This window comes from Rhea pennata, chromosome 5, assembly GCF_028389875.1.
Source record: "Rhea pennata isolate bPtePen1 chromosome 5, bPtePen1.pri, whole genome shotgun sequence".
Taxonomy (NCBI): domain Eukaryota; kingdom Metazoa; phylum Chordata; class Aves; order Rheiformes; family Rheidae; genus Rhea; species Rhea pennata.
In genome coordinates, this window is record NC_084667.1 from 40,523,210 (window position 1) to 40,541,564 (window position 18,355).

At 38.5% G+C, this 18,355-nt stretch overlaps 1 protein-coding gene across 3 annotated transcripts in view; it reads left to right on the top strand.

Moving 5' to 3' along the window:
- Window positions 1-18,355, top strand: part of CHID1 (chitinase domain containing 1) — a 123,194-nt gene that overhangs the window by 8,516 nt on the left and 96,323 nt on the right. For all 3 annotated transcript variants that reach the window (XM_062576894.1, XM_062576892.1, XM_062576893.1), the window contains 7 exons: window positions 1,056-1,222; window positions 3,204-3,353; window positions 4,176-4,308; window positions 5,247-5,291; window positions 5,935-6,041; window positions 7,509-7,570; window positions 17,596-17,688. In XM_062576894.1, coding sequence (XP_062432878.1) covers window positions 1,112-1,222; window positions 3,204-3,353; window positions 4,176-4,308; window positions 5,247-5,291; window positions 5,935-6,041; window positions 7,509-7,570; window positions 17,596-17,688 — 701 coding nt within the window. In that variant the 5' untranslated portion in view covers window positions 1,056-1,111. The remainder of the gene's footprint in view (window positions 1-1,055; window positions 1,223-3,203; window positions 3,354-4,175; window positions 4,309-5,246; window positions 5,292-5,934; window positions 6,042-7,508; window positions 7,571-17,595; window positions 17,689-18,355) is intronic.

Below are 18,355 nucleotides of genomic sequence, written 5' to 3' on the forward strand. Positions count from 1 at the left end.
AATAATACAAGAAGAGCAAGAATTTTTTAAGAACTAGGGGGTGTGTTTGACAGAAAACTTCAGGCAATTATGGGAAGGCTAAGGTTTCTTTTTTTCTTCTCCATTAGGATCTCAGAATTATGAGAAGCAGGCTAGTATATATCTAGAGCCAGTAATCAGTTATAGGTTGAAGGCCAGTCCCACTGTGATTCTGAGCACTTCCAGAATCAATAGCAAGTTACTTCTCTCCATCCTGGTATTTTATCTCCTTCCGCCCCACTTTCCCTAAAGCCAAAATATTTTTTTCGGTTTCCTTATCCAATTTTAGGGAACTAAATAGGGAAACCAGTGCAACTCATGAATACAGGGAGGATGGAAATCAGTCTGGCTGTACTCTTTTTACTTATTTATTTTTGAAAATCCCTCTTCTGACAGGACTTTGGTCTGATAGATAAGTAACACTGAACAGAACTGCTCTCAATTAATTGTTATTTCTTTTGTCTTAAGCTGGAACAAACTGCCAAAGTCATTCTTCTAGGAGAGAGAATAGGACCGCCCCCCCCTTTTTTTTTTGATTTTATCTGTTTCACTGATTTAGCAAGGGATTGAAAGCAAAGTTGTTACCTATAAGAGTAAAAGGTTTATAGCTGTAATTCTGTCTGTCCCTCATTTAACTTTTGCCTTGATGACTGGTTTAGGCAGGAGCAGAAACAAATGGTGTCTCTTATTTGGCATAGAAAAGGTAAGGCTGAAGTGTAATTATTCTGGGCAGCAGACATCTATCTTAGTTTCAGCTGTGAACTCTTATACTTCATTAGGTATCCTTTAAAAGGGAAGCTGCAAATGCCCCTTCCCACCCTTTTCCATGATACAGCTAGTAAAACAAAGAACAAGAAATGATGTTCAAGCTGGGTTTAGGAAGCTCTGTCAATACTCTATTGTTTTACTCCTAGAGCAAAAGAAGTGTTAAACCAGAACCCTCCTAAGTCTGAGAACAGAAGATCAGACAAACACTTGACTTTTCATAGACAGCAAAGCTGAATTCCTCTTAAGCTGTTAAATTTTTTTCTTCACAGAGATTTGAACTCTTGCATTTTCAAGATAGGAGAAACCTGACATTGGGAAATCCAAGATGAGGCTTCTCTGTAGCTCACTTTTTCTAATTGCAATCTGTTGGCTAGCTGAAGGTACCTTGTCAAAGACAGATGCAAAGAAGGGCACTTCAAAAAAACTAGAGGAAAAGGTAAGAGAAATAACTGAAATGCTGGTGTGTAATGTATGTGGTGAGCTATTCAGACTTTGAGATATGGTAAAGGGATTCTCATTTTCTCAATACAAAATTAAATGTGACTATGAGTTTCCATTGAAGCTTGTGCTCACAAAGAAAACTACCAGAAGCTGTCAATTTCTTTGACTTTTCTGAGTATCACAAAAGCTTTACTCCATGAACCAGTACAGTCTAGACTTCTGGAGCTTTCATCCCTCATGCAAGCTGCAGAATTAAGAACTCTTTGTCCCCTGCATGTGCAGCTAACTGCACTAATGGAGACACTTCCATTCCTGTGCCTATGGGAGCAGTGGTTTGGGCTAAGAGTGCTAGGTCACTTACAGGTGGAGGGGAAGGTGTTCTTAGCTTGGCCTACAGGAAGGCTTTATCCTGGCAGAAGAGTTTGGAGGGCCTACCAACCAGCAGTTGCTTTTCAGGCAGAAATGATTCAGATTCCCACAGTAGCCTGAGCAAGAGGACTCAACATGCTGAAGTCTCTCTTAACTTGCTGAGCATGCTCCTGTTTCTTGCCTGGTCTCTATCAAAACTGCAAGAAGGCACAGCAGTGCAAGAGGAAAGGTGTATATGGACAGAAAGTACATACACAAGTGTACATACTAAGTGTGTGATACACACACACACACTGTATACACACACACTATATATATATATAACAGTATACACACTTGGTGTGTGTGTGTATGTATATGGGTGTATATGTGTGTGTGTATGTATGTATATGTGTGTGTGTATACACACACACACACACACACACACACCCCAAGTGTGTATACTTAGTGTTGCTAAGCACCTTGCATAGAAAAGTAGATATGTAATCCATTCAAAATCCTGTCCCTTAAATTAAAGGATAATTAATGCATACGCATCTCTCATTGTTTTGTTACTTACTTGCTCGGTGTCTACCAGGAGGAAAGTGAGTCTGCAGCTATTACTACTAGGCACCAAGGTAATACCTCAAAGCTTTATCCCGAAAGTCCTTAGTTGAATCAATAGACAGATTCTGCTTGCCGTGTGCGTCTTATTATGCTGCATTACGTTGTAGTTCAAGCAGACCTTCTGTAAAGAAAGATGTCAGGAACTTCTGCCTCTAGTAACTACAGTGCAACTTACTCTAGATAAAATATCTCCAGTTTAAAAGGCTTCTTAAAATCCTGATTAATAACTCCAACCCCCCTTTTTATTATTTGGGGGAATATGTCAGCAGTGATTAGAGAGCGGAGAAGAACATGAAGGCACTTTAAACAGAATTCAAGAGCTAATAAGGCGACTAGCTTCTCTACAGGTACTGTAAAGTTTGTAGCTACTCAGACTAAATGGCTGTGTTTAGCAAGACTGGAAAATTGCTGTCATGCATGATGTAGGTTTATGCAGCCCAAATAATACCCAATTGATACCCTTAAATTTTATAAAGGATTAGGAGCTGAACTGGAATTTCATGCAAACTTAATACGGACCTGCAGAACTGGCAATGAATATCTTGAGATTTATTTTTTCCTTGCTGTTGCATCATTTTCAGATTTCTTTATCCTAGATGAGAATTTAGAAAGTGCAAATGCCAAGGTGGGCCCAACTACCAGAGGTTGTCCTAGAGCCCCACTCTAATTATGAAAACTGCTCTGTTACATGCTTGAACTTTTCTTGCCCTATTGCTTTTTAAGCTATTGATATAGCATTCATCAGCTGTGGTAACTGATATTTTTTAATGTTGTGAGTTCTTGATTTTTTTTTTATTTATGCTTTTTCATCTTGCAAACAAAGTAGGTTTACTGATGATGACAAATCACTTCCAAACTCTTTCCTCTTTCACTTTTAAATCAAACTGCTCTGCCTTGTTTAAAGGAGGTGCTCAGAGTTTAATGTAGTTCTTTTTCAAGTCTGTTGCCATTGAAAGTAGCTGCTTCATATAGCTGTTCTAAAAACTGTCTTCTCCCCTCAGACACTTCATCCTGATAAAAACGTACAGGACCGGGGACTGGTAGTTGTTGATCCAAAGGCAAAGGACATTATACTGGAACACAAAAGTTACTGCTTCAAGAAAATAAAGGAAAGGCACTTCTCAGGAGACATTCTGGGTTATATTACTCCTGTAAGTTAATAAAATGTAGGTTTATTAAAATCGACATTTGAAATGAATATGCAGCAGACTGTGATAATCAGCAGTCTTGCATCACTGATATAAAAGTACTGGGAACTTCCGGTCTATAGTCAAGTAGTCAGAGGACTATTTGAGAGGCTGGCTTGGGGTTCAGGTGGTCTCACACTGCTGTTCTGCCTGCCTCCTGTAGGATGTCTAAGTCTTGTTGTTCTTCTCACTGATTAAAATGGAGATGATAGTATTTCTTTTTCCTCGTTGAGCCATGTGAAGTTGCAGTAAAGTCAGACCAGGAGTACTACAGCATCCTTGTACTATGTGGCTACCAATCTGAAACTTGTAAATAAACATTAAAGCTTCTAAGCTGCTATCAAATAGATCTCTTTTACTATAGAGTCTTGTTATTATTCAGAACTTGAATAATAAGTGTTCCTTCTTTTTGTGTAGAGGATGCTTCTCACTTGTTTCAGTCTTACTCTATTCAATATAAGAGAAATAGATGTCCTATAAAGCTCACATTTCTCAAGTTCTGTTGAAACTAATGCAGAGCCTATTAATTCAAAGATTTATTGGAATCAACCTGCAAATTCTTGTAGTTCAAGTGAATTTACACAATTTGAAGAGCTGAAATTTATGCAGATACCAGAGAATTTCCAGAGTACCTTTCTTAATCAAAAGAAAATAGTATATCAGAAGGTTTTTTCTCAAACTAGCAAGTGGGGATCTGACAAATTGTGTTTGTGTTATCTGTAAAACCATAAAATGGATATATTTTGCTTGTGTGCTTCTCACTTCTTTTTTTCTTTCTTTTGCAAGTGGAACAGCCATGGCTATGACATTGCTAAAATATTTGGAAATAAATTTACGCTGATCTCACCAGTTTGGCTACAGGTGAAAAGGAGAGGAAAGGAAAGGTTCCAGTTCACTGGGCTCCATGATGCTGACCAAGGTTTTATTTTCTTTTGATTTGTATATACTTTGCAAGTAAGATCATTGGTCTTGTAGGCTTATTGGTGGTTTTCGCAGTTTATGCATGTGTATTTTTCTCCTGCTGATTCGCAGTGGAGTACTTTCTGCCATTAAATTGATGGGAGATTTTCTTCAGGGTGAACTTCTTTCTGCCCTCACAGGCTTTCATGTAAGCACATGGTTTGTCTGTCTGAAAATAAGTAGAAAGATTGGCTCTTCCACTAGTCTTCCTTCAAAGAAGATGAGGCAGAAAATACATACTGCCAGCAGTAGTCCTTATTTTTTTCACTATGCAATTGTATACCTGTTTTTCCACTTGCAAAACCTTTGGGTGACTTAGTTTTGGGAATGAAAGATTTTTTTTTTCTTTTTTAAGAAAGAAACCACCTCTCCTGTATGAAGAAATTCAAGAAATTTTCAGTCAGTTCAGATTTCAGATTGTATGTTTTTAAATACTGACTAATGTATGCTTTTGAACTTTATTGAAATATTTCTGTGGAATTTAATTCAAAACAGTTCAGTTTTGATCATGTTGGTGCCTACTACTAAGTTTATACAATGACTTAAAACTAGCCATCTGGAAAAAAAAAAAAAAAAAAAAAAGACCAATCTCCTAAGTAGTGCTTCATGACTACAGAAGTGTTATTCTCAATAGGCAGTAGTGTAAATTTCCGTGATGAGGCAGATAGTAGAGAGAGGGACTCTTGAAGGTTATGGCTGTGGTGGAGGTAAACAGTCAATTTCTGGATATCAAAGCCTGTGTTTCCATTGCATTGCTTATGGAGTGGTAATCTGTGGCAAGACAACAGATACAAGGAAATTATGCTACATTATATGAAGAATGCTTGAAAACATACTGTCATTGTCATCTTCAGTCATATTCTAATTGCTGTTCTATTATTTGATACTGTTTGACAGGCTGGATGAAAGATGTCAGAAGAAACTCCCAAAAGATCAAAATAGGTGAGTCTCTGTTTTATGTATATTTATTTGTTTTGTTTTTAGCCACTAGGAGATAAAAGACTTTGTTCCAGGAACATATGGGAGAAGGGAGATTATTTTAGCATAGCTATATAAAGGAAGAAGTCTGAAGGGAAAAAAGCCCCCATAAAGTTAAAGGCAAGTAACTGTGATAGTTAAGTGACAGAAGTGCTAATTCTGTTGGTGCCCTAATGCTTTTCCCTAGCTTATTCTCTCCTGATAAACCCTGTGTCACATGGTTCCCTCTGCACATGACTCAGCAAACTTACCTGGGGAGCAGGTTTCAAACCTGGTACTCACGGATTTTGTTTAGTTTGAGGGGGAGGGGGAATGGATTTGCAAATCCAAGTCAGTAAGAATTTCTGGTGTGATAGTACAGGAAAGTCCTCTATTCTCCCTTTTTTCTGGGAAAAAAAAAAGAATATTGTACAATGTTAATTTTTCTGCTCTGATAAAGTTGATCAGAGTAAAAGAGCAGTGATCTTAGATGTGGGATATCTTGTTCAGTGGTACCGTTGCTGATGTCTGGTATGAAATTATAGTTTCATTCTTATTCTGCAGGAATATCCCAGTGTAGATAATAAATTCTTAATTTTCACTACTGATTGGTTTCTTTGCTTGACAGTGCCCCGAATTTTGTTTGATGGCTGGACTTACCAAGACTTTGAGAGTGTTTTTGGCAGTGAAGATGAGATAGAAGAACTTTCCAAGAATATGGTTCTGCTAGCCAAGGTAAAAAGACTTGTCACAAATGCTTTTCAAATGGTATGAGATAATTACTGATTCCTTTTGTAAAGTGTGTTTTCTCATTTCCAGTAGTTTTTTTATACAAAACTATATTCAAAATAAGTAATGATGCAGGTGTGTTCTGGAATGTGTCCAGTTCCTATAAATATGAAGTATAGAAATACTTCTGTACAGTTACTTACCAATCTAAAGTAAAGCTAAGTAAGTCTGATCAACATAATCCTATTAAGATGTTAGTTGCTGCTGCACTGATGACTTTTGTCAGGTATAAAGAATGATTGATAAAACCTTTGTCAGATAGCTGACAAATCATCATTGAGGCAATAGTGGATACCTGAGAAACTTCTCATGGAGGTCATCTAGTGAGCAGATTGATTTTTCTTAAACTTCGTTTTAAGTAGTCTGTTAAGCATGGGCTATTTTTTGTTTTGTTTTGTTTTTAATGGGCTGACAAAAGGTCACTGGTGCAATGAGTGCTGTGTCCTGTGCTACAGGAATAACTTTAGGCTCAATGTGCTAGACTTAATGAGCTAATTTTAGTAACAAGTATAACTCACTGAATATCTATTATGGTACATTTTCCTCAGAGTTTCTTTAAAATGTTAAGAGACTGTGTGAGAAGAGGAGAAAGAGAGTCTCCTTCAAGGATTAGTTGCTGTTCGCCAAGATTTTCTGTGCAGTTCCTTAAATAATGGCTTTAGACCTATGTGTGTATAGGTCTAGACAATTTGCACCCAGCAGACATTCAAATTCAGTGGTTGGTTCATGGGATCTTTCCTAATTACTGTTAGAGTAAGTGTTCTCACTTGGTAGAGACTGTAAAGAAAACTTAATGTTTTCAGAGGAAGATGGATGCAGAGATCAACTGAATACTTCCTTAAAATTTGTATTTAGTACATCAGTTTTAGGTCTTCTGTGTAGCAGTCAGTCTCTTAAGGAAAGGATCCTCTAGTCCAACAGTATCTCGATCATGCTAAACATCAGGTATCCCAAGTGAGATTAATTATGGGAAATGTTTGAAATCATTCGTATGCCAAAATTAGTATTTAGATTTTTAGATTTAATACCTTTTGAGTTATTTCCCAATATGTGTATAAATGTGTGCTGCTTGATTTACTTAACAACCAGCTTTCATTAATAGTTAATTTTTTTCCCAGTGTGATACTAGTTTATCCTGTCAGAGTAGAAGTTGTGGACAACTAGTAGAGATTCATTTCAATTTCAATTTTTGCACAGTTCTTAAATAATCTGTGCTTCACTTTGACTTCTTCATGAAATGCTGTATAAGAGTGCAAAGATGAAGCTGTATAAGACTGCAAAGTGTGTTCAATCTGTAATACTGCAAGAAAACGTAAAGTAATTGTGCTTCTGTATCTCTGATAGCAGTATAACAAAGTTAGTGTGGTAATTAACCCTATATTGTTGTCAGAACTTTTTTTTATTTTTTTTAAGAAAGAAAATTTTGATGGTTTTGTAGTTGAAGTTTGGAGTCAGCTGGGAAATCGAAAGCAAACGTAAGTATAAGTCTCTAGGATACAATTCCTAAAAATCAATTCTTTTTAAGCATTTTTTTTAAAGCTTGATTTGGCCATATTGATTTGAATTTGTTATTCTCTATAAACAATAAACAATTCATTCTAGGACAACTGAAAGTTTTTCCCCGTGTCTTAAATTTGCGGAGAAGAGTCTGCTCACTCTAAATGAACTCAAAAGTTAAATAATAAACTTCATAGTGGATCTAGTGGACCACATTTAGCCTTTCATGCCTCAGTTCTGCAGATGTTACTGTTGCATGAGGGAGAAGAGGGTGCTACAGCTTTATATAAACTCAGCTATTGACACAGGCCTTTGTCACATCATTGATTTGGATTACTGAGTGAAGTTTCAAAGCGTGTGATGCTTTCAAGACTCACTATCTTTGAGTTTATTTAGGCGATTTTCAAAAACTTTCTATAGAAATCTTTTAGACATGCTGAAACTAAAATGGAAATCCCTAACCTGAAGCACACCGTTGAAGAAACAGGCTGCCAGTTCTTGCAAGCACACTATATTTCAAAGTTTGGAGTAGTCATCTGCCTTTTGGTAGATCTGTTAGGAAGTTTCACAGGGACTAAATTGTTTGTAGCTGCTAAAACTCAAGGGCTTATCCATGTTAAGCAGCTTCCTGACATACTCAAATACATTATCTTTGTGCAAAAGCCACTTGAGCTGTCTTAACACCTTGGATAGATTCAAGGTAAGGTAAGCTCCAAAAAGGCAGAATGTATGGTGTGATGAATAATTCAGTGCAGTAACCTAAAGATTTTGTGTTAGTTTGCTCAGGAAATTCATGCATCCATTCTCTAAAACACAATATTCCTGCTAGCTCTCTGTTGCCTAAAATATCTTGGGGGAAGTAGCTTAGAAGAAATAAACAGAATGTACAATGATTATGGCAGACTTTTAACTTTTCAAAAAAGGTTATTTCAGGTTAGTCTATTCAGGGTGAAGGATATTAGCTGATGGTATGTAATACTTACTTTCTGGAGCTGAGGATGCTAATAATAGAGTCTTGCCTTTCCCCTGTAAATTTAATAGTTAGAAACAATTAAATGTGTAGAATCTTTGTAGCCTTTTCGGAGCCCCACCAGTTGCAATGGAATGAATAATCCTTAAACTAGATGCTCTTACTCATAATTAGGTAATTTTCCAGGTTGTTACTGAGAACTGGTCTCTGTTCTCAGTTTTGTATCTATTGCAGTTTCTTAAGATGGCCAGCAAGGTGATTTAAGCAAATAGCAACTGCTTGGTAACTGGAAGTGAGAAGTTGGCTGCAACTGTAATTACTCTACTTGCTGTACTTACTGTAATTCAGTAAAACAGATACTTTTGCTATCAGTTGGCTTACATTCATGTAAGATAGACTGCATTACTGCAATTTTAATAGTCGTCGAAGACCAGTTTAGCTACTAACTGGAAAATGCTGTATTGCGAGAGGCACACAATTAGACTGAATAAGTTATGCATCTTAATTAACTCGATAGTATGTTTACCTGTGGCATGGTAAGAATGTTACTTTTTTCCCCAACAGTAATGTTGGTTCAAGCTGTGCTTGTCCCATACAGTATTGTACGAGTTGGCTGCTATGTAGTTGCTTTACCAGAATGCTGTTGGAGGCAAAGTATAGAACTAGAAGCAGCACTCATATTCAGTGTCTCCTAGTTTCTACGGCCACACAGAGATGGGAGGTACTTTCCATGACTTCCGAGAGGGAGAGGCTTATCCTAGTAGGAAAGAAAGATGACTGCCTCCTTTGCTTTGAGATAGTAACATTTATTGTATGTGGCATCCTGTAAACAAGACCTCAGGTTATTGTAATCAAGAGCCTTAAAGCAGATGTTTGGCAGAAAAGCCTGAATAGAAGCAAAAGTTATGAAGTTATGATCTTCCTCCTCTTCAGCACCAGTTCTGATTTAAATGCTTAATTTCATCTGTGCTTTTTCTTTCCTTTATTGCCGCTCTATGCAAAATGCTTTGTGTTGGGCTTGCATCCTTAGAGACAAGTATTCTGAATAAAACTCATCTATGCAGCATTCTGAAGCTACAACTACTCTTCCCTAAGTTTGTCTGTAAGAAATAACAGCAATTTAAGATTTAGGAAAAGAGGAGATGCACATCATTAAGATTGAAATTGTCTCATGACACTGGTAAGTTATGGGACAAGTATGTTCATTCTGAGAACTTAAGTCAGTTTGTCTATTGTTACTAATCTACTTTGAAACTGGTTTGCTTGTCGAACGTCACAGGAGATTTCACTATCGCCATTCTTGGGATCAAGCAAATGCTGTGAACAGCGGTAAGCAGCAGGATTAAATGAATTCAGCACCTTGGCAAGCCTGTTCTTTGTATTGCACTTTGAGTGCTTTTATTTTCGGATCTGTTAATTTCCCTTCAAGCGGCAGAACAGAGTTATTCCTGATAAATGGCTAATCGTGGTTTGCCTTTTTGCTTTGCTTATTCCTACCAAAAATAGATAAAGATTAGGGCAGCCCATGACCTCTTCAGCCCACAGAGTGGCAGCATTGTAACATGATTCCTGTGTGATCCCTCTCACATTGTGTATCGCAAAAATGACAAACGGAAATAGTAAAACATATTTTTCATATTAAAAGGTTGGGGGGCAGCTGAATGGTAGGTGTCCACATAGAGATGAACCCTAATTCTTTGAAGATGCAAGGCTCTGACAAAACAGTAGCTGTATGTTCCATATAAAGCAGCTCTCTCAGCTGCTGGTTACATCATGTAGGCTTTGCTGATTCAGATCTTTCAAGGTCAAACACCTGAAAATAGCTTAACCTACTCCTAGGTAAAGGAACAAAAGATCATAATGATGCTCCTAGGAAGAAATGGTTTTTGCCTTCAAATTACTTCCAGAACTCTCTGACAGTACAAGGAGACCTGCCTAGCTAATAGGATTTATTCTTACCTTTTAGTGTTAATGTCTTCTTTTTTATTTTTTTTTTTGAGAGCTTTTTTCCTGAAGTAATGTGAGCTTACGACTATTCGTTTTAGCAGTCAGCAGTAGGATATGGAGACTCAATGCGGGTATGTAAAAATAACTACAGAGATGCAGCAGCTGCCAGCTTGCTTATGACATGACAGAAGAAAATGGAATTCTATCAAATTTTGCTTTTTGAATGGAATTAGTGCTGTAGATTTGTAAGCAAAAAGTATTTCAGTTAGAATCATTATGCTTTTCCTCTTTCAAAACCTAAAGTAAGTAGATATTTAGCATTAAATTAATAAATAATGAAATGGCACTCAATTATGCTAGTGCATCCTTTTGTGAATCTGTGTTAAGGGGAAAGCAGTGGGAATGTTTCCTGTTGTTTTTTTAATAGCACTGTGAAGACCCATGAGTCCATCTAGTGCACTACCTTAGTGGTGGTAGAATTCAGTACACATTTCTTTGATCAGGTTTGAAATGACTAGGGAGTGGAATTTGCTTATGTGCTTGGGACATTGCCTTATTTATGGTTAGGAATAGCAGGAAGACTTTCCTTTGGTCAGGGAGGATCAGGTTGGAGATCATTTAGGCGAACTTGACACCCACAAATCCACAGGTCCTGATGGGATGCACTCATGAATGCTGAAGGAGCTGGAGGATGTTATTGCTGGGCTACTCTCCATTATCTTGGAAAGGTCATGGAGAACAGAAGAGGTGCCTGAAGACTGGAAGAAAGCCAATGTCACCCTAGTCTTTAAAAAGGGATAGAAGAGGGACTTAGGAAACTACAGGCCAGTCAGCCTCACCTCCATCCCTGGAAAGGTAATGGAACAGCTCATCCCGGATGTCATCTTTTAAGTGTGTGGAGGAAAAGAAGGTAATAGTAGTCAGCATGGATTCACCAAGAGGAAATCCTGCTTAACCAATCTGCTAGCCTTCTATGATGGCATGACTGGCTGGGTAGATGAGGGGAGAGCAGCAAGACTTTTGACACTGTCTCCCGTAACCTCCTCCTAGAGAAGCTCAGGAAGTGTGGGTTAGATGAGTGGACAGCGAGGTGGATTGAGAACTGGCGGAAAGGCAGAGCTCAGAGGGTTGTCATCAGTGGCATGGAGTCTAGTTGGAGGCCTGTGGCTAGTGGTGTCCACCAGGGCTCTCAGTACTGGGTCCCGTCCTGTTCAACGTATTCATCAGTGACCTGGATGAGGGGACGGAGTGCCTCCGTAGCAAATTTGCCGATGATACCAAGGTGGGAGGAGTGGCTGATGCACCAGAGGGCTGTGCTGCCATTCAGAGAGACCTGGCCAGGCTGGAGAGCTGGGCAGAGAGGAACATCCTGAGGTTCAACAAGGGCAAGTGCAGAGTCCTGCACCTAGGGAGGAATAACCCTAGGCACCAGTACAAGGTGGGGGCCGACCTTCTGGAGAGCAGGTCTGCAGAGAAGGACCTGGGAGTACTGGTGGATGACAAGTTGACCATGAGGCAGCCATGTGCCCTTGTGGCCAAGAAGGCCAGTGGTACTGTGGGGTGCATTAGGAAGGCTGTTGCCAGCAGGTCGAGGGAGGTGATCCTGCCCCTCTCCTCAGCCCTGGGGAGGCCTCATCTCGAGTACTGTGTCCAGTTCTGGGCTCCCCAGCACAAGAGAGACATGGAGCTACTGGACAGAGTCCAGTGTAGGCTGTGAAGACTGGAGCACCTGCCCTACGAGGAAAGATTGCAAGAGCTGGGCCTGTTGAGCCTGGGGAAGAGAAGCCTGAGGGGGGGATCTTATCAATGTGTACAGGTTCCTGAAGGGAGGGTGGCTAGAGGATGGGGCCAAACTCTTCCCAGTGGTACCCACCAACAGGACAAGAGGCAATTGGAACAAACTGAATCACAGGAAGTTCTGCCTGAATATGAGAAGGAATTTCTTTACTGTGGGGGTCACAGAGCTCTGGAATAGGTTGCCCAGAGAGGTTGTGGAGTCTCCTTCTCTGGAGATACTCAAAATCCGCCTGGATGTGATCCTGTGAATGTGCCTTATGGGACTGCAGGCGGAGTTGGACTAGATGATCTCCAGAGGTCCCTTCCAACTCAACCATTCTGTGATTCTTTCCTCTTTTTCCTGTAATACAGGAAACCTTTACTGTGTTCCCACCATGAAATCAGCATCCACTCTCTTTTAAAGACTACGTAGAGTGATGCTTTTTAGCAGAGGTATTGCTGTATGTCATAAACACTAGTACACCTATGTTTCTTGAGACACAAGAAAGAACATGAAGATAGGCAAAAGAATCTGAAAATTGCAAATTAGTCTTCAAACACACTAATAAACGGGCTAATGATTTAAGTACTATGTGTATCAGAAAGCTGGATTAATTATAGCTGAAGCTGTCTTCTCAATAGGCTTTAAGATGCCTTAGGATGCCTAAAATGGTGTTAGGTGCCTATATTTATTCTATCCAAAGAACCTGAATTGTCTTGAAATGTACATGGTGAAGTGAAGAGTAGGGAACTTGTACTGGCCAGTTTAGGCTCCTGTAGAGGTCTAATACAGGTACCTCGAAGTACCTGTACCTGCTTATTTCCTATGGCTTCTGGGAATATAAACTAATTCTTGATACCCAAATCATATTTAAGTTAAATTTAATAGTATTTGGCTGATGCCTCCTCACAAGCTGACAATCATTACAAGTGGTACGCAGTGGAGAAAGTTGTTACTCATATTCCCATTGTTTATTCTAACATACAAGAAATGAGTCTCCTACTACATAGTTTAACCTGGCCAAATCCTCTATGCAGATGATACCTTAATTCAAATGTCTTTTCTTTTTTGTGATAGTTTAAACCTGCTTCTTTAATTAATCTGTCCTGTTTTTATCTAAAACTCCTTTTAATGATTTTGCATTGAAATATTCCAAGGTTTTCTAAACATCCTGTGGTGTTTAAATTTAGAAATATGCAGGGAGGAGAACAGGCATTGAGATACCAAGAGAACTTGTGCTTTCTCAGTTTATTCAGCTTACAGCTAGACAGGACAATTTCTCTTTTGCTAATCTCACACGTGGATTTATTGCCTTTTTTTTTTTTTTTTTTTTTCTCCACTCAAAGGCCTAGGTCATGTTGTCAAAAAGGCATGAATGAGCCCATCAGAATTTCACAGCACACATAAAAGTGCCTATGTTATTCTGATCAGTATGACATTAGCTGACAGATGGCACTATGGGCATAGAATCCATGTGTAAAACATGATTTTTCTCATCACATGCTGTAGGCGTTTGGCATCATGTAAAAAATGACCTTCAGGCATCTTATTAATGTTGGTAGGAGTATAGGAGCAAATTCTTCTCCTGGTAGATCTATCATTCATGTTAGTCCCTGAAAAATTAATCTATTAATCAAAGATTTGCTATAATTCACTCTAGTTTCCTGGTATTAACTAGGCAATGAAATGGAACAAAAGGGCAATTTCTTCTTGAAGTAGACAGCTTTATTCTATCCAATTTTCTTGACAAGACATAAATTTTGGGGAGTACTGACTTCCAACTTAAGCAATAAAATGGCTGAAGTTGGAAACATGCAGAGTTCTGATGGGTCACATAGCTGGAGAGGATGCCATAACAACCAGATGTGTCTTCTGCAAAGCTTTTTAAGTACACTGGGAGGCCACTCTTGTGCGTTGAAGTAAGCTGTATTATGAGGTGTCACCTTGTAAGAGTTATTTTTTTTCCTGAAACAACTATCAGTGTCAGAAAAAGTAAGTTATGAAAGACAGCTATTTCCCTCTGATTTTGGGTGGTAAAAATTTGGAAGTCTGCGTATTTTATAGGAGATAAAATACTTTGAAATCATGAGCATTTGGTAAAATGACCTTTTGCATGATAGTGATAATAGAAGGCCTGGCAGAGTAGGATTGATGTAAACCTTAATTAGCTCACAATAGAGTCTTAAAGCTGCCAATATTTTAGTAGCTGCTCTGAAGTTAACTTTGTCAATGGTGAAGTCTCTGGTAAATATTTAATGAAGCCTTTACAGGAAGATGGATTCTATTCCTACTTTTCTACACCTCATTATAATGTTTAAAATGTCAGTAGTTTTTCTTTCAAAATTGCTAGTAGTAATATGGGAAAACGTTGTGTTAAAACACTGGAAAGCACTGTTGGGACACAGTAAAGTTTTAATTTATTGCAAACAATAATTGAGCATTCCACTATTGTTGTTATGGGAAGAAGGGAGGAGCACACGTTTGATTTACATACTGTCTTGGCTGACAAATGGAAGTGAGCCTAAATGAAGTCTTTAGGCATTAACTGTTGATCCTGTTTGATTCACCGTAAAGTTCCTGGGGCTGAGAGACCTGGCTCAACTGGTTAGTGACTAGTTGCTAATCTGAGTTTCTTGAGCAAGAATTTGCAGCTGCTCTGCTGACTGCTTTCTTCCTGACCTGCTTTCTTCCTGTCCTACTCTAAGCTGAAGCTAATTATTCTTTGGCCAGAGCTATACTACTTGTATTTGTCAGGGGAGGAGAGGAAGTGGAAGCTGTTTTGATGGAGTTTGAAGGAAAAAAAGAGCTTTGGTTATAGTCCCATCTGCTATCCACCAAATAAAGCCAGTAATCCAAGCTGCTTTCCTGCCTGGCTGTAATTTCTGTCCTTCATTTACAGTTGCAGGCTGTGGTTCTATGCTGTAGCCCCTTCTGGTTTTAAAAAGTGACTGCTTTTGTGGGTACATCTTTACCTCTGCTGGAAGCAGCCACTTGCATTGCAGTGGGAAGGGAAAAAACTGTGCATTTAACATTCACTTGACTTTTTTCTCTGCATCTGGTTCAAAATAATACCAAATGCTTTTCTTCTCATGCTGCAAAGTTTGCTGTGTGGATAGCAGAATTTCAGGAGCTGAGGCAGATGTGCAGCGCTGGGGAGTGAGGTGTAGCCTTGTTTCTAAATGAAAAATAGCTGATATTACCTTAGTGTCCACCTGTGTTGCATTTTTTTGCCCTGTTCTGCCACTCCTTCTCCTCACTCTAAATAATTAGATTTAAAGTCAGCAAGCGTTTTGTGTGGTGTGGAGGTCTCAAAGTTCCTATAAATAAAAAGGCAGGGATGAGAGGTCCTGCTGATGAAGAGTGCAGAACAAGCTCAGCACCAGAGGAGTTGATTCTTCGGTCAAATTCATCTTCTACGTAGTATCTCTTGACATCTAATAAAGAGTGCATTCGTACTCCATTTTGGGCAAAATTATTTAAAAGGTCACCTAGCCATGAGACATAAATCAGTAGGAAAAAAGGCTTGGCTAGTTTTAGTACTGATTATAGTTTTTGATAAGACTATGATGTGTGGAAGCTGTGATGTGTATATTGGAGTCAATGAGTGTCTGTTCAGTTTATTGTAATTCTTGAATGGCTTCATATGGAAAAGGGTTCTTCTTTGCTGTAATTTATTTGTCTGAATAGTGATGCTCTTAATGTGGAACACACATGATAAAGAACGGGAAGAAAAGCTGTTATTTTCACAGAGCAAGAATGGTAGAAGTACATGCTGGAGACAGACCAAAAGCTGATACTTGTAATCTCATCTTTCAACCTTGTTTGAACAATATAGGTGGCAGGCTGTGATATTTCATTGACAGGAGCTGTTCAGAACAGCCAGGTCTCAAATGGTAAGCGCAAAATATTGGTGGGACTGGGACTATGATAAAACTTGCTTTGTTTGTTTGCCAGGATTTAAGCTTAATGGTTTGTGTAGTCTCCTTAGGAAGTTTTCCTCAGGCATGAAACTGTTTGGGAAAAAATAAAAGTATTTGATTACCGTTGGATAGTGACTGCTTTGCACAAGTCAAACATCACAATGCTGTGATAACTGATTTCAGAAGAATATCTCTGGGATGTTACTGACTCGAAGGGCATTACAGTATCAGATTTTGTTTCTGAGGGTTCAGGTCTAAACCAGTTTAATAAATGGAGAGTACAGCTTGGATGATCATTTGTGTTTGTCCTGCCTTTTCTTCTCAGGCACTTCCAGCCTGCTGCAATGAGTTGTGAATTTGATTTCTACTCAATTTAGGTTAAAGCATAACTCTAAACAGATCTGGAATTCCCTATTAACATTGTCTATGCAGCTCCCTTTCTGGAATCCATCTTGCCAGCAAATAAATAGGGAAGTTGACTTTATTCTGAAAAATCTAATAACTTAAGCATGACACACAGAAGGGCTGTATTTATAGTGTGAATTGAAGATAATGTTGGACTCCTCTTGAAATAAGAACAGGCATTAAGCTTTTTTGTTTCTGCAGTCTGTCTCTGAAGCATTTACTATTAATGTCACCCATGAATTGAGGCAAACTAGAAGCAGCTTCTGTGAAGAGAATATTGGAGGGTTTTTTTTTTACCATTGAAACGTTTAGAATACTGATATGAAAATAAGCTTTTGTGTAAATCTTTAAATTATATGTCAAAAGGAAGATGATACTTCTAGGTACAACATTGCCAGGCATTTATCTTGCAGCTATACAGTAATATATTTAGAAACAAAAGGTTTATTCACAGCAAAAAAAATATAGCAGCAGAAATTTTTGTAAATACGGTCCCCCAGAAATACCTATCAAAGATTGCACATCTAGCTGTGAAAGCATCTTTACAAACTCTCTGACCTCAAGCATAGTAGCACAGTGGCAACCTGAATCTGTTCAACAGCTGCTAGTTTTAGAGCAGTGTGTGGTTCTAGTGATTCATGCTTTTTAACGAATGTGACCTCAATGGTTACCCTGCTCTGGTAAGAGACACCCGTTTTACATGCTAACAATGCACAGTTAAAATAAACCTGGGAAACATTTAACTACAAGGTGACTGCTAGTTACATTTGAACTAAGATTCTTCTCAGCAGTTCAGTATTCTTCCTCCTGGAAGGGGGTAACCTTGATCAATCTGTCTCAAGTCTCTCTGCTGTGGTCATTCACTAGCAACTTTAAGTTTGGATCTCTTACCAGCTGCATTCCTACTATTACTTGCTAACTTGTTTGTGTCAATATAGCACCAGTTTTACTGCCTGTACCCCTAACAATATGTTTATATTTCAGGGAACTGGTTCATTTGCTCACTCACCTTTCTGAAGCTCTGCATGAAGCAGAGCTTAAACTCATCCTGGTCATCCCTCCTGCAGTAGCAGCAGGGTGAGTATTCCTATTTAGATGGCAGATTCCAAATGAGAAATACTTTCCTGTTTGATATGGAATAAATTCAAAGCTTTGTTTATGGCTGTGTGATTTAAATGAGTAGGAAATTACTTGAGTTTGATTGGTGGTCATGTCCTCGTGCATGTCACACTGAATAGTCTTAGTAATTATGTTTATTCATATATATCTTATGACTTCTGATTTCAAAATAACATGCCTCAAGAGAGGCCTCTTATTGTGGTGTTAGCTGAAAATATCTGATAAGAATATCCTGGAGCACAAGAGAAGAAACAATTGTGAAGCTTAATGACTTATTGCCAAAGAGTGAAAGGGATCTCATAAAGGTATCATAAAAAAAATCTTCCTGAGCCTCTGGGCACAATTTCAGCTGTGATGGATAATGCTTATTCTTTAAGCAAGAAAGGCAGAACTACCAGAAGAAATTATCTGTAATGGAGCTGCATATGTTTGTTTATTTCTGTTTTGACTTGGTAGTTCATATGTACAGAAAATACATTAGGAGGATAATATTTAGAAATGTTAATAATTTTATTTGTGCAGTGATTTGAATCTGAGAAATATGACAGTATATGTGTTCTTCTGGTTCAATAGCTGTAAGCAGTTATTATCTTCTGGTATGTATAGCAGAGAGATATTTACTTCC